Here is a 14,014-nt window from a genome sequence, read left to right as displayed (position 1 = left end):
ATTTCGACTTTCATGTATAATTGATATTCCTTGGAATAAAAGATTTCTGGGCATAATTTGTGAAAACTTTAAACAAATATTGGAATATAGGATTCCCAACCTCACATTTCTGAGAATACAATTTATATCCATCAAACAAATACCCACTAAATCAAATAGTTGAAAATGTGGTGTACGTACGTTAAGGATTTTCTATTTTTTCTTAATTAAGTATTAAAGTTTTAATTAAATAAAAAACAATAATAACTTTTTTCATTGTTATTTAATTAATTATTATAATTTTTTTGGCGAAAAAGGTTGATGAAGAACTTTTAGAATTATAATTTTTTTATTAAATCAAATAGTTTAAAACGATTTAAGAAAAAATCGTTATGGCAAGTATAAGAGATTTCAAAACTTGCTATATATATACTACTACTAACCTTTCACAAAATCATATTTATTGATAATTTCCTACTAAATTCACTCTCTTTTATTATTTTAATTAATTATGATTAATTAATAAAAATAATATTATTAATATTAATAATATTAATATTAATATATAAAAAATAAGTAAATGAGACATTTATTAATGGGTTCTTTTATTAATTATCATTTCTTACCTCTGACAAAATCATATTTATTGATAATTTTCCACTAAATCCACTCTCTTTTATTATTTTAATTAATTAATTATAATTAATTAAAATAATATTAATATTAATATATAAAAAATAAATAAGTGAGATATTTTTTGTTTGGAACGTGTGTCTTCAATTGATTAGATATTAATTATTAGAATTTTTTAACAAAAATAAAATAAAAAATACAATTATTATTTATTGATGAATTGTTATGTGTGAAAATTTTTGGTGGGAATAAGTTGTAGAATTATAATAATAAAATAAAAATACGATTATAATTATCATTATTATTATTATTATTATTATTATTATTATTATTTATATGATATTATTATTATTATTATTATTATTATTATTATTATTATTATTATTATTATTATTATTATTATTATTATTATTATTATTATTTATTGAAGGATTTTTATTGATCATAAATTTGGCGGGAAAAGTTTGGTATAGGAATATAATTTAATACAACTTTCAATGAAAACCCCCTATCTGGCTATCCAAAACCCAGCCGCGTGCCTTCCTTGTTTCTGTCACATCAACTTAATTAAATTTCTATAAAATCCACTTAAATGCTAAAACAGAAAAATCAAAATAAACTCTTTCCCAAACTCGTATTCAGCTTGAAATTCTCCCTTCTCTGCTTAAACCTGATATTCTCTGTTTTCTCATCACTTTTATATCTTTATTCCACCGATTCATTTCCTCTCTCATGCAGTAAACAGCATAAAACCCTATCCCCCAAGATCCCAACCCCATGTTTCATCAATTTCAGACGGATGTTACCAGCTTTACATAGCTATTAAAAAGGTACATGCTCTGCTCTTCTTTGATCTTAGAATTTTCTTCCACTTCGTCACTAATTTTGAGTTCAGCTCTGTGGTTGTTGAAGTGTTGTTGTCGGTTTGCTCTTCTTCTTCTTCTTCTTCTTCTCTGCATGTGAGTCGTTACTGCGTTGTGTTCGTTTGCTGTTGTCTGAAATATCGTTGTGAGTGGTTTTGTTGTGAGTTATGAAGGTTGTGAGCGATGTGATTTACGCTGAGGGTCCTTAGCGTTAGGTTGAGGTCTATGTCTGAGAGTGTTTCCGTGTCCTTTGAGAGGTTTGTGGGGTGATTTTCGCAGGGATTTTGTATGAGCTGTTCTTATAGGAGGATTGAGAATGGTGAGAGAAACAAGGAAGCATCTCACGGCTGTTTCATTTAGACTTAGGGTTTCCTTCTCATAAACGGTTTGAATCCGGGTTGGGCCTTGCTGTATGGCTTAACCCGTTTTGAACATCACTGCTGGCCCATGCGCCCCATTTTAGTAGGGGGTTTCTTTCCCCACCTAGTAGTGTTGCGATGAAATTCACCTTATCCTAACTCACCTTGTAAATTTGAAATTGTTTTCTTTCGGATATGCATATCTAAATCCTTATATTTCATTTTGAACCGCCATATTTCATTTTTCAGAGATATTTCATTTTGAACTGCTATATTTCATTTTCAGGGATATTTCGGATGGATATGTATATAGGGATATTTTATATCAGAAATAGTCCAATATCTCAAATTTCTTTTGATTTCTATATATTAAACCCTTTTTAATTTTTATTGTAGAATTGATAATTAATTATTATATTGTAATTAGAAAATTTATTATATTAAAAAGATATTTATAATATAATCAAAATTTGAATGTTATTAATAATTAATAATATTAAAATAAGACATTTAATATTAAATAAATAGATTCTTGTAAAAAAATGATGAATAATTTATAAACTATAGAGATACATAATATCCGAAAAAAATGCAAATAACCAACTTTAAAAAAAAGTTTACCCAAAAAATCAGATTTTGGGAAAAATTACTTGGATAACCAGGTTTGGGAGGTGCCCTACACATAGGAGCCACCTCCCATGGCGCCATAGTACAAAAAGTTGGTCATATGCGCCATCTGGGGTGGCGCCTTAGTGCATGGTGGTTTTTATAAGCCACCTCGGGTGGCGCCAATGTTGCTGTGATTTTTTTTTTAATATTTTAAAAAAAAGAAAACCTACTAAATAAATAATTAGAATTGCGGGAATATATATTAATGATATAAGACGATGGATTACAACTGGAAATACGGGAAAAACATTACAAATACGGAAAATACGGGAATATATTTTAAAAAAACATTAAATTATTCTAATCGTGACCCTTATGACCGTCAGTTCCGCAAGAAGGCGCTGTTCGTATCCGTTGGGAAGGTGGTCGACGACCCCATAGTCCTTGGATGTTCTCGTTGTGTGTGGGTAGGTGGGTCTCGGATTAGTCCCTCCATACGCACGTTGGACATGTAGTCTTCAATCCTATTGTCAAAGAGTCGGGTCCCCATGCCCTCAAAATTTTGTCGTGGTGGGGTCGCCTCGTATGGCTGGTAAAATCCAGCGCTTGAGTTGTCTTGAAAAAAAGACATTGTTTGTTGGGGTGCGGTGTAGCCATATTGTTGTTGTTGTGATTGTTGAGAGCTATGGTAAAGTGATGATTGCGGGATCATTGGCTCGTTTGGGTCGTATTCGTCATCTGGGCCCATATCGGGGCTGGGTTGCCTAGTGGAGGGGCCCGCGTCATGGTGCTGTTGGGTGAAGCGCCATGAGTGATGTTGGCTGGGTTGCCTAGTGGAGGGGCCTGCGTCGTGGTGCTGTTGGGTGAAGCCTCAAGACTGTTGTTGGCTGAGTTGATTTTGGTAGGGCGTTTGATACTCTTCACGGTAAGGGTGTTCGGAGGTCTGATGATGTTGGTACTGTGTTTGGTGAAAGCTATGTTGGGTTGGTTCACTTGGTTGGCTTGGTTGACGTTGTTGGCGTTGTTGACTCTGTTGGCGTTGTTGGGGTGGTTGTTGGTTGTATTGCTGTTGGCGGGGGTCGTGTAAGTAGTAAGGGTCGGACACATACATTTCAGGAGTTGTGACTGATCTATACCAATTCATATAATCTTCAGTTGGATACATCGGGAGTTGGGCAACGGGGAACTGGAGCACATAGCGGCGACACTGCTTCCACATCTCACAACATTAAGGTGCGAATGATTTCCAATCTTGGTGATCCCATTTGTGATTTACTTTTTTCAGATGCCAATAACCCAAATCAGTGGGGGATCCGGGATCGGTTGATGCATTCTAAATTGGAGTCTCACACGGTCAGCATGGTGCATCTCCATAACGTTGAACCTTATGATAGGTGTCACCGCAGTCCAAACTTCTTGGTCACGGGCGTTGGACTCATGTTCGAGCCCCAAGTATGGTCTCCAATTAAACTGCATAGGAAAAAAGAATATAATATATTATTTGGAAGATGGTTTGTAAATTGTAATACATATATACGCATCATAAAAAAGTTTAGTGGTACATTCCTCCCTTGAACGAAATTTGTCTCATTCTTTTAACCGCGCATCTGTTTGAGTGTATGGATCATAGAAAATATCAGACAATGGTTCATCCCCATCCAAGTTCAAGTTCCTCATGTGTGCTGGAGGCATATACACTTGATCTGTTGGCACAACAACGTCCTGTTCGTCTTCAGATTCCTCGTTGACCAAATTAGAGTTTGCTGTTTGAATACGTAACTCAGTATGACTGAAAATAATTAGTGTACAGTATACGCAACTCAGTATGGCTGTATCTGGTCAAGTCGACTGTGCATCACGCATACCTCAAATCAACTGTACACGTCTGTGACGATACATGCATGCATCTCATCAAATTTTTCCGCATGTGAGTGTACAATAAGCAGATTTCAAATAATATTGTTTTAGGGTTCACCAATTGTTCGTCTACATAAAAGAAACCAGTTATGTGAAAAATTGCACATCTCATTACACACTCAACAATGGTTACTCCACAATATATTATCAACGCTCATGTTTTTGGCGAGACCCATGTTTGCGAAGATGTTGGTTTTCTGTTTAGAAACACTGAGGTTACACAGTTTTCTTTAAACAGAAAAGCAAATTTTAGTTACTTCAAAAAGAGATTAGAGCCGAAGCTTGCACGAGGTGATGGATTCCAAATTTTTTACCAATATCAATTTCTTCGTGGGAACAACCGGGTCAAGTTTATCCAAGTTGAGGTCAAAGATGATGAAGACCTGCAGAATATGTTTGCCAATCATGAATATTCTGGTTACGAGTCCATAGAGCTGTATGTTACTTTACTAGAAGTTCAACCCTCACAAATGGTGGAGTCACAAGTCATTGATTCACTAGTCGACGAGCAAGCTGAGGTCGACGTTGTAGATGAAGAAGAAGAGGAACTGGAAATAGAAGTTGATCACTTGGTCAACGAGGAATCTGAAGACAAACAAGACGTTGTTGTGCCACCAAATCAAGTGTATATGCCTCCAGCGCACATGAGAAACTTGAACTTGGATGCGGATGAACCATCGTCTGATATTTTCTATGATCCATACACTCAAACAGATGCTCGGTTAAAAGAAGGAGACAAATTTCGTTCAAGGGAGGAATGTACCACTAAACTTTTTTATGATGCGTATATATGTATTACAAACCATCTTCCAAATAATATATTATATTCTTTTTTCCTATGCAGTTTAATTGGAGACCGTATTTGGGGCTCGAACATGAGCCCAATGCCCGTGACCAAGAAGTTTGGACTGCGGTGACACCTATCATAAGGTTCAACATTGTGGAGATGCACCATGCTGACCGTGTGAGACTCCAATTTGACATGCATCAACTGATCCCGGATCCCCCATTGATTTGGGTTGTTGGCATCTGAAAAGAGTGAATCACCAATGGGATCACCAAGAGTGGAAATCATTCGCACCTGAATGTTGTGAGATGCTGAAAAGAGTGAATCACCAATGGGATCACCAAGAGTGGAAATCATTCGCACCTGAATGTTGTGAGATGTGGAAGCAGTGTCGCCGCTATGTGCTCCAGTTCTCCGTTGCCAAACTCCCGATGTATCCAACTAAAGATTACGTGAATTGGTATAGATCAGTAACAACTCCTGAAATGTATGTGTCCGACCCTTACTACTTACATGACCCCCGCCAACAGCAATACAACCAACAACCACCCCAACAACGCCAACAACGTCAACCAAGACAACCAAGTCAACCAAGCCAACATAGCTTTCACCAAACACAACACCAACACCATCAGACCTCCGAACACCCTTACCGTGAAGAGTATCAAACGCCCTACCAAAATCAAGCCAGCCAACAACAGTCCTGGGGCTTCACCCAACAACACCACGACGCGGGCCCCTCCACTAGGCAACCCAGCCAACATCACTCATGGGGTTTCACCCAACAGCACCACGACGCGGGCCCCTCCACTAGGCAACCCAGTCCCGGCATGGGCCCAGATGACGAATACGACCCAATCGAGCCAATGATCCCGCAATCATCACTTTACCATAGCTCCCAACAATCACAACAATAACAATATGGCTACACCACACTCCAACAAACAATGCCTTTTTTCCAAGGCAACTCAAACGCTGAGTTTTACCAACCATACGAGGCGACCCCACCACCATGACAAAACTTTGAGGGCATGTGGACCCGACTCTTTACTACACGTCCAACAAACGCATGGAGGGGCTAATCCGAGGCCCACCTACCCAAACACAACGAGAACATCCAAGGACTAGGGGGATCGTCGGCCACCTTCCCAACGGATCCGAACAGCGCCTTCTTGCGGATCTAACGGTCATAAGGGTCACGATTAGAATAATTTTAATGTCTTTTAAAAATATATTCCTGTATTTTCCGTATTTATAATGTTTTTCCCGTATTTCCAGTTGTAATGCATAGTCTTATATCATTAATATATATTCCCGCAAATCTAGTTATTTATTTAGTGAGTTTTCTTTTTTTCTAAAATATTAAAAAAAAAAACAAAAAAAAAAATCACAGCAACATTGGCGCCACCCGAGGTGGCTTATAAAAACCACCATGCACTAAGGCGCCACCCCAGGTGGCGCATATGACCAACTTTTTGTACTATGGCGCCATGGGAGGTGGCTCCTATGTGTAGGGCACCTTCCAAACCTGGTTATCCAGGTAATTTTTCCCAAAACCTGGTTTTTTGGGTAATTTTTTTTTTAAACTTGGTTAATTGCATTTTTTTCCCCATAATATCCATTATTTCATAAGCAAACAATTTTACTAACAATTCTAAAAATAAAAGTAAATGTGTAAGTTAAAATATTTGAACGGAACCATATTTCTCCGGCTACAATTACAGACACTGCAGCAATAACAGGTTTTGATAATGTTTCATGTTGGAGATACCTAGGTTGTTTGTCCGAATTTATTATGTTTGTCCGTCGAATTCTTATGCAACACAGCTCGGAAACAATAACAAATTGAATGATCTATTTGTTCCTTCAGTTATTTAAATTGTGTGACAAGTCAAGTGTGTGAAGTGGTGCAACTATTTTTACTATGTTTAACTCTCAAGCCTATTTTTAATTTTATATTGTGTTATATTTTTATATTGTTATATTTTTATTTTAAGTTACGGGGATGTCCGACTCTTGTACCACACATTTCAAAAAAGTTACATAAATTTATTCTTAAGTCATCAGTTAGATGACTGAGCATGGCTTAACGATAAAATTAGTAGTTATCAATTAAATGGGCATAGACATAACATAGTCACAAAACATGCCTTCGATCAAAAAGTGTCCGTTCTATAGTGATTAGTTATCCTATTGTATTAGTAGTTTCAATCTTGCCCCTAAGCAAATAGTATATCCTGGGCATATGATTTTTTCCCATTATCTCTGGTTTTTGTACATAATGAAGAATTGTGCATTCAATTTTGAATTTCTAAGCTTTCATTGAAAGAACTAGTTTTCCACTTAAAAAAAATATGTCTGCATATTACAAGTACAATTTTCTTTGAAACTTGTTAAATCTTGAGACCATGATGCCCTATGCATAGCCTTCAGCTCAAGATTTTCTTGTAAGAAGTTTCAGCTTTAACTCTCTTTTAATACTATATATGAAACTGGGACTGTAGTGTATGTTTGGTACTTCATCATGTTTCTTAAAACCACATCAAAAAGTCCCTTTTCACAGTTAAAGCTACAAAAGGTAGCTTCTCCCTTTTCATGTTAGAAACGCATTGGGCATTGGGACATTAAAACATGCCATACGCAGACTAATGCTTTTATTCTCAGCTTTGTTTGAACTTTTGATGCAGAAACATCTGACAATGCTTGCTGTAGCAAGAGAACTTCCCCAGGTGACCCTGCCAAAATGCTTGACAAGGATGGAGCATCACCGGACAAAGAAATTTGCGACCTTGTTGTGGAATTGACTGCTGTTTCTTCACCACTGAAGGAGAATCACAACCCACATGAGGGGAGCAGCCTCTGTACGGGTCTGAATAAAGCACGAGTAAAAAGGCCGAGGAGAAAAGATCACTGCCCCAAGGTCATTAGAGGAGGCAAACCCAAAAGAACTCTGAAGCCAGCTACCCCAAAGGCACAATCAAAAGAAAACATAGCCGAGAGGAAGTACGTGAGAAGAAAAGAATTGAACAATACTTCTACTCCTGCAACAGAAGTGATCGAAGAAGTCACTGAAAAAATACCTGAAGCTGCCCAAATGTCGTGTGGAAGGTCCTTAAATTTTGAAATAGGTACAAAAGATGAAAGTTCTGCAGGCAAAGAAAATGGTGTAGCCGTACAAGAAATGAATGTTGGCCTTGCTTATGATTTAAACACTTTCATTAAGCATGCATCAAACAGTTCCATGTCATTTCCAGAAGTTACACAAGTCCCAGTTAAGAAGCGTGTGAGAAGGAAATTGAAGAGGACTCCTGCTCCTCCAAGGGAAGTGACAGGTGAACTGACTACAGAAAAGATGTCCGAATTGGCCCAACCACCATGTAATGTTTCCACTTATTTTGATGGAGGAATGGAAGAGAGTTCTGCTGTCAAAGAGAATGTAGTCGTAAAGGGAACATACCCAGATCTTGCTTATGTGAGAAGCCCAGGATTAAATAAGTCTTCTACTCCTACTGAAGTATCGGGAGACTTGCCTGGAAAAACGATGCCAGAAAGAGGTGAAAGTTCTGCCACCAGAGAAAATGCAATTGGGCATCCGTGCATAGAAACTTGTACAGTACTGCAGGAAATTGAAGTAGGCCTTGCCTATGATGTGAAAGTTCTCATGAAGCAGGCAGCAGAAAATAATTACCCATCATTTTGTAATAATGAGCACACCTTAACTGTGCATCCGAGCAAAGAAATTGGTGCAGAATTGCAGGATATTGATAATGAACAAACCCTAGCTACGTCCCCTTCAAAAACTAATTCTCCTGAGGAAAAGCCAAGAAACATGACAGAAAAAAAGTATCATAGAATAAAACAATTGAACAAGTCTCCTACTGGCCAAACAAAAATGACAGGAGGACTGACTGGGGTGTTGATGCCAGAATCTAAAGAAACAACAATGAGTAGGTTCTCAGGTTCTGATATGGAAGCGAATGCCAATATAAACCCTTGGATGAAGCAGGCATTACATAGTTACATAGCATTACCGAACGGTGAGAGGAAGTGTGTGAGAAAGAAGAGATCGAACATGACTTTTACTCCAAAAAAAATGACAGGTGAATTGACTAAACCAATTATGTCTAAACCTACCATAATGCCATGTAGAATGTCCATAAATTTGGACACAGGAGGAAGAGATGAAAGTAGTATGTGCAATGAAAGCCTCACCAATGATCAAAACACCTTGTTGAAAGAGATAGTACATAATTACACGTCGTTATCTGTAAACACAGAAGCTCCAAGTACATGTCTTCCAAAATGCAATCCTCCTGGAATAAAGAGGAATGCCAGGAACAAAAACAAAAGAAAGGGTCTTGCAGCCAGGAACAAAAACAAAAGAAAGGGTCTTGCAGAGGTTGAGTATGAAAACATCAGCAATGGTCAGGTTTCAACAGTAAATTTACAAATGGAAATGGTTGGTTCCGAGAGAGAGCATTCTGAAACCACTGAAAGAGGCAATAATGGTCAAGCTTCAACAGTAAAGTTACTAATGGAAATGGTTGGTTGCGAGAGAGAGCATCCGGGAATCATTGAACGTGCAGATAACAGCAGCGTGAATCTGATTGGGGCACACTATAATGGATTGCACTCATACCAGTCAAAGTTTCCACTTCAGTTTCCAAAAATCCACAAGAAAAGGAGAACTGAAAAGGGAAAAACTTCTGTGATTACTAAAAATGGAGTACCACCAATATTCGCTCCCGAAGATGCTGAGGTGCATCCTTATGCATCAAACTACAGCAACTTGATGTATGATTTGGGATATAATGTACCCCAAATCATAAATGAATCTAGAGAAAATTATATTCATAATACTCAAACATTTGATGAGTTCAGATTATCTTTGAGAAAGATGGCAGCAATATCTCAATTACCGAATCAAACACGTGGTTATAGTTCTCTAATGAGAACTAGAAACTGTACTGAAGCAAATTACAATGCAAAACAACTGGACTTTTCTGATCTGCAAACAATTAGAGAAGCAGGAACACCACAAAAATGCATTGACGTCTTAGTGGAAGATATGCCTGTGTCACGTACAAAAAAGAAACAAATTAGAAAGAGAAGTTCTCTTTCCAGTTCAAATCGTCCTAAGAAAGATGAGATGCCACAGTGCCATAATTCTTCATTGGCGGGAGTTTTCCTCACTCAAAATGTCACAGACCATATTTCCAGGTATATACTCTATTAGTTTTTTTAGCTGACTTTGAGTTTAACGACTTGCCACTGCAACAACTTTTTCTCTGTTCACAGTTCTGCATTCATGTCACTGGCTGCCCGATTTCCTAAAAAGTTAGCCAGCATGTGCACAGCATGCGACGGAGAAAGTATGAGCATGGCAGTCAACAAACAGCAAGTGCGTGAAGTGGAACCAGAAAAGAACACCGAATGTGATGTAAACTTATTGAATCAATCTGTTTGCAACCTGAGTTCTATTACAGTGGAACCAGAAAAGAACACTGAATGTGATGTCAATAGCAATGATTCCTGCAGAATTACCAGTAGCTCAATTAGCTTAACAGATGAATCAGACTGCAAACAAACAGAATCACCTCAAAGAAATAATACAGAATGCCACAGCCCAATGGATGTGATTGAGGAAGGGGAAGAAAAATCATGCCATGATGATATTGGGAAAGAGTCAAATGACATGGTTTCATCCCAATCCTCTGTCGTTTCATCTCAAATATCTGGAGATTTTTCAAATGATCATATTCCTGAGAAGAAAGAATCATGCTCAGATAGCAACTCAGAAATTGAAGATCTGTCAAGCACAGCAAAATACAACACTTGCGGTTCCATCTCTAAGCTTCTTGAAACGGTAAGTTCAACCATGTTTTTTGAAGTTAACATTCAAAGAAGCAAATCAATTGAGAACTTGAGAGATGACAATGCAACAATCAAATGTCCCTCAAAGCTCTCTAAGAGCATAGTTCTGTCCCATGAATATGATTTGAAAATCACACACAACTTAAAAAAAATTCAAAAATGTTATTGCCGAGTTAAGAAATAAATAAAGACTTTTATTAAAATGGGTACAAATTTCATAGTGATTTCATAGTGTGATGTATATTTAATAAAATTGATAAGCATGTGTATATAATAATAAAAATGAAAATATATAAATATATATTGTGTGGGTAGGTATGGGGCGGGGTGGATACTAAGATACCCTAGATACCCTTACCCGCGTCCATACTGGGTTATTCTCACGAGTAATTGCCCATGCCCATAGCCATTTTGAGGGTACCAGCTTTGTCAAGTGGCATCTTAAAGAATAAAGATGAAAATGAGATGAATACACCTAGTTTTCAAACAGTCTGCAGGCTGTGTCGCAGTCATTCATTCTCAAACTAATGCATCTCAAGTCCATCCTCAGGAACAGGAACAGAGTAATCACACGCAGCAGAGCTTTTTTGACATTGCTGGACAAACTCTTGATCTGATTCAGAAAGTAAGGGATTTAAATTTTGGTGATCACAAAGATGTTGTGAGGAGTAAAACCAATGAGATGACTTCTGACCCAATAAAGTTAAAGACCAAAAAACAACTAAAGGAGGAAAAGGAACAATTTGATTTGGATAGTTTAAGAAGAAAAGCACAAGCCAAGGCTGGGAAAAGAGAAAAGACAGAAGACACCATGGATTCCGTAGACGGGGAAGCCATGGGATGTGCAAATGTCCAGGACATTGCTAATACCATCAAAGAACGTGGCATGGACAACAGGCTTGCCGAGCGTATTCAGGTAAAATGAAACTTAGATGAAATGATATTAATCACTTTCTGGATAGAACAAACTTATTGATGCAACACATTTTACATGATTTATTATGCAGAATTTCCTGAAGAGACTGGTTGATGATCATGGAATCATTGACCTCGAGTGTCTTAGAGACATTCCACCTGACCAAGCAAAGTAAGTTAATGATTAATTAAGCCACTTAATTGAGATACTATTTCTCATACTGCAATTTGAGCATGTCTTGATTGTGTGTGGGTGCGCGGGCGTAATAAAATTCCATTCATCATGCAGAGAGTATTTGCTGATCGGGATTGAAAAGTGCAGAGTGTGTGCGCCTGTTAACACTGCACCAACTTGCCTTCACGGTAAGTTGAAAATAAAGGAAAGCAATCACACCTAGCTGTTAAAACAGATTGTAGCTCTTAAGCTTAATTTATTATTTATTGAATGAAAATGAATGACTTTATATATAGCCAATACAGAAACGAAGTAAATTAAGGGTCCATGATTTACATGACTATATCAATGCTATTTGTAAGGAGAAGCAAATCAACGAAGAATTCTATTCCAAAAAAATAGGTTTATTCATAAACAAACAAATAACCAACTACTATCGGGCCACCCACTTTTGTGTGAGACATCGGGCAATATATGGCCTAAACATGTCTTTATAATTGGAGTAATCCTAAGCCGGTAAGTCGGTTTTGTAGAGATGAGTTAGGCCCAACTACAATTCTTAACAATTGTCATATAATAGGTAGACACAAAACTGCTTGCATTCTTGTAGAGGCCGTAACTTGAGTTTCCGGACTCTGTTTAACGCGCCGCTCGAAGCATTAAATAGCTAACGCGATGAACTATATTTTGGTGGAAGAAAATGAGTAAATAATGTATTTTTCCAGTACCTATGCCATGACGAACTTAGTCCCTTATGCGTTGAATTATAATGATGTATGTTTGTATGATGAAATGTTGGTGCTATGTTGGTATTATGTTGTATTATGATGTGTGTACTGATGATATGTTGAATGAAATGGAGTACGTGCATCTTTGATGTGTATACATGCCATGTGGATAATATTGTTTATGGTTTCATGAATGATGGTGCAATTTGACTAATTGTGGTCTCTGGATATTATGTTGTGTGCATCATACATTCATGTTATACTTTGGACATTGATCCGCTCAGTTTTGGACGTTGCTATTATGTGGATTGAGTGAGTTTGATGTTGTGCTCCGGTTTTAAGAGGGAATCGATCCTATGGTGGGGATCTTTAGAGGGTGATGAGTGAAGTACTCATAAATAATTGGTATCACATGCATAGGTCAATGTTGTTGCATTGGATCTTATGTGACATTGCATAATTATTGGATAAATGACGTTTTAACGTTGCCGTGATGTAAATAAAGTTTGATGAATAATTGTTGACTAAATGGTGCTATGATGATGTTATGACTTAATGATGTTTATATTGTGGTTATGAATTAAATGATGTTTCGATGATATATTATGATGATAGGAAAGTGTGAATGTTATATGTGATATATGGTAATGGTAGTAAATTATGGATCGTATCATGATGTGTTTGAACTAGTATGTCTATTCCGTATATATTTTGTAATGAATGTGATTACTTACTCTTTTTGTTTGAATTTTGCCTCCACGTGGGTAACGCGCAGAAACTCATGAATAACTCCAAGAAGCATCGGTGATAGCTTTGGAGTTATTTCTTTTAATTTCTGTTGACTTAGAAGGTTTTGCTCTGATATGTAACTTCGAAGTTAGGAATGTTTGGATTGAATTTTATACTCTCTTTTGATGAACATGACTTTGAGTTGTTTTAAGTTGTTTCAAAACCATAACTCATGATATGATGAGAATGATGATATTTTGATGGATGTTATTAATGAAATCAATTGAGACTATGAATTCCGCTGCGTAGTAAATGATTTATGTGTTGGTAACTCGAAAGGAAGTGATATAAATATTTGAGAAGCCTGTGTTATGGAGCAAGGTGCTGATAACTCGAAAAGGAAGTGATTTTGACTTCCTTTCGAGTAATGTTGATAACTCATGATT

General features: G+C 37.1%; 1 protein-coding gene across 2 annotated transcripts; it reads left to right on the top strand.

The window, feature by feature from the left end:
• The first annotated feature begins 1,162 nt into the window (after positions 1–1,162).
• Positions 1,163–13,760, top strand: LOC131652840 (uncharacterized). 2 transcript variants are annotated; one of them, XM_058922819.1, is made up of 7 exons: positions 1,163–1,442; positions 7,835–10,367; positions 10,446–11,013; positions 11,572–11,937; positions 12,029–12,108; positions 12,226–12,299; positions 13,615–13,760. In XM_058922819.1, the coding sequence occupies exons 2-7, from the start codon at positions 7,891–7,893 to the stop codon at positions 13,626–13,628; spliced, it is 3,579 nt and encodes a 1,192-aa protein (XP_058778802.1). In that variant the 5' UTR covers positions 1,163–1,442; positions 7,835–7,890; the 3' UTR covers positions 13,629–13,760. The 2 variants fall into 2 exon arrangements, with proteins under 2 accessions (XP_058778802.1, XP_058778801.1); XM_058922818.1 differs by lacking the exon at positions 13,615–13,760 and having other exon boundaries at positions 12,226–13,608.
• Positions 13,761–14,014: the final 254 nt, after the last annotated feature.

This window comes from Vicia villosa, linkage group LG2 (genome assembly GCF_029867415.1).
Source record: "Vicia villosa cultivar HV-30 ecotype Madison, WI linkage group LG2, Vvil1.0, whole genome shotgun sequence".
In the NCBI taxonomy this organism is placed as follows: Eukaryota; Viridiplantae; Streptophyta; class Magnoliopsida; order Fabales; family Fabaceae; genus Vicia; species Vicia villosa.
This window is presented reverse-complemented; position numbering and strand designations above follow the sequence as displayed.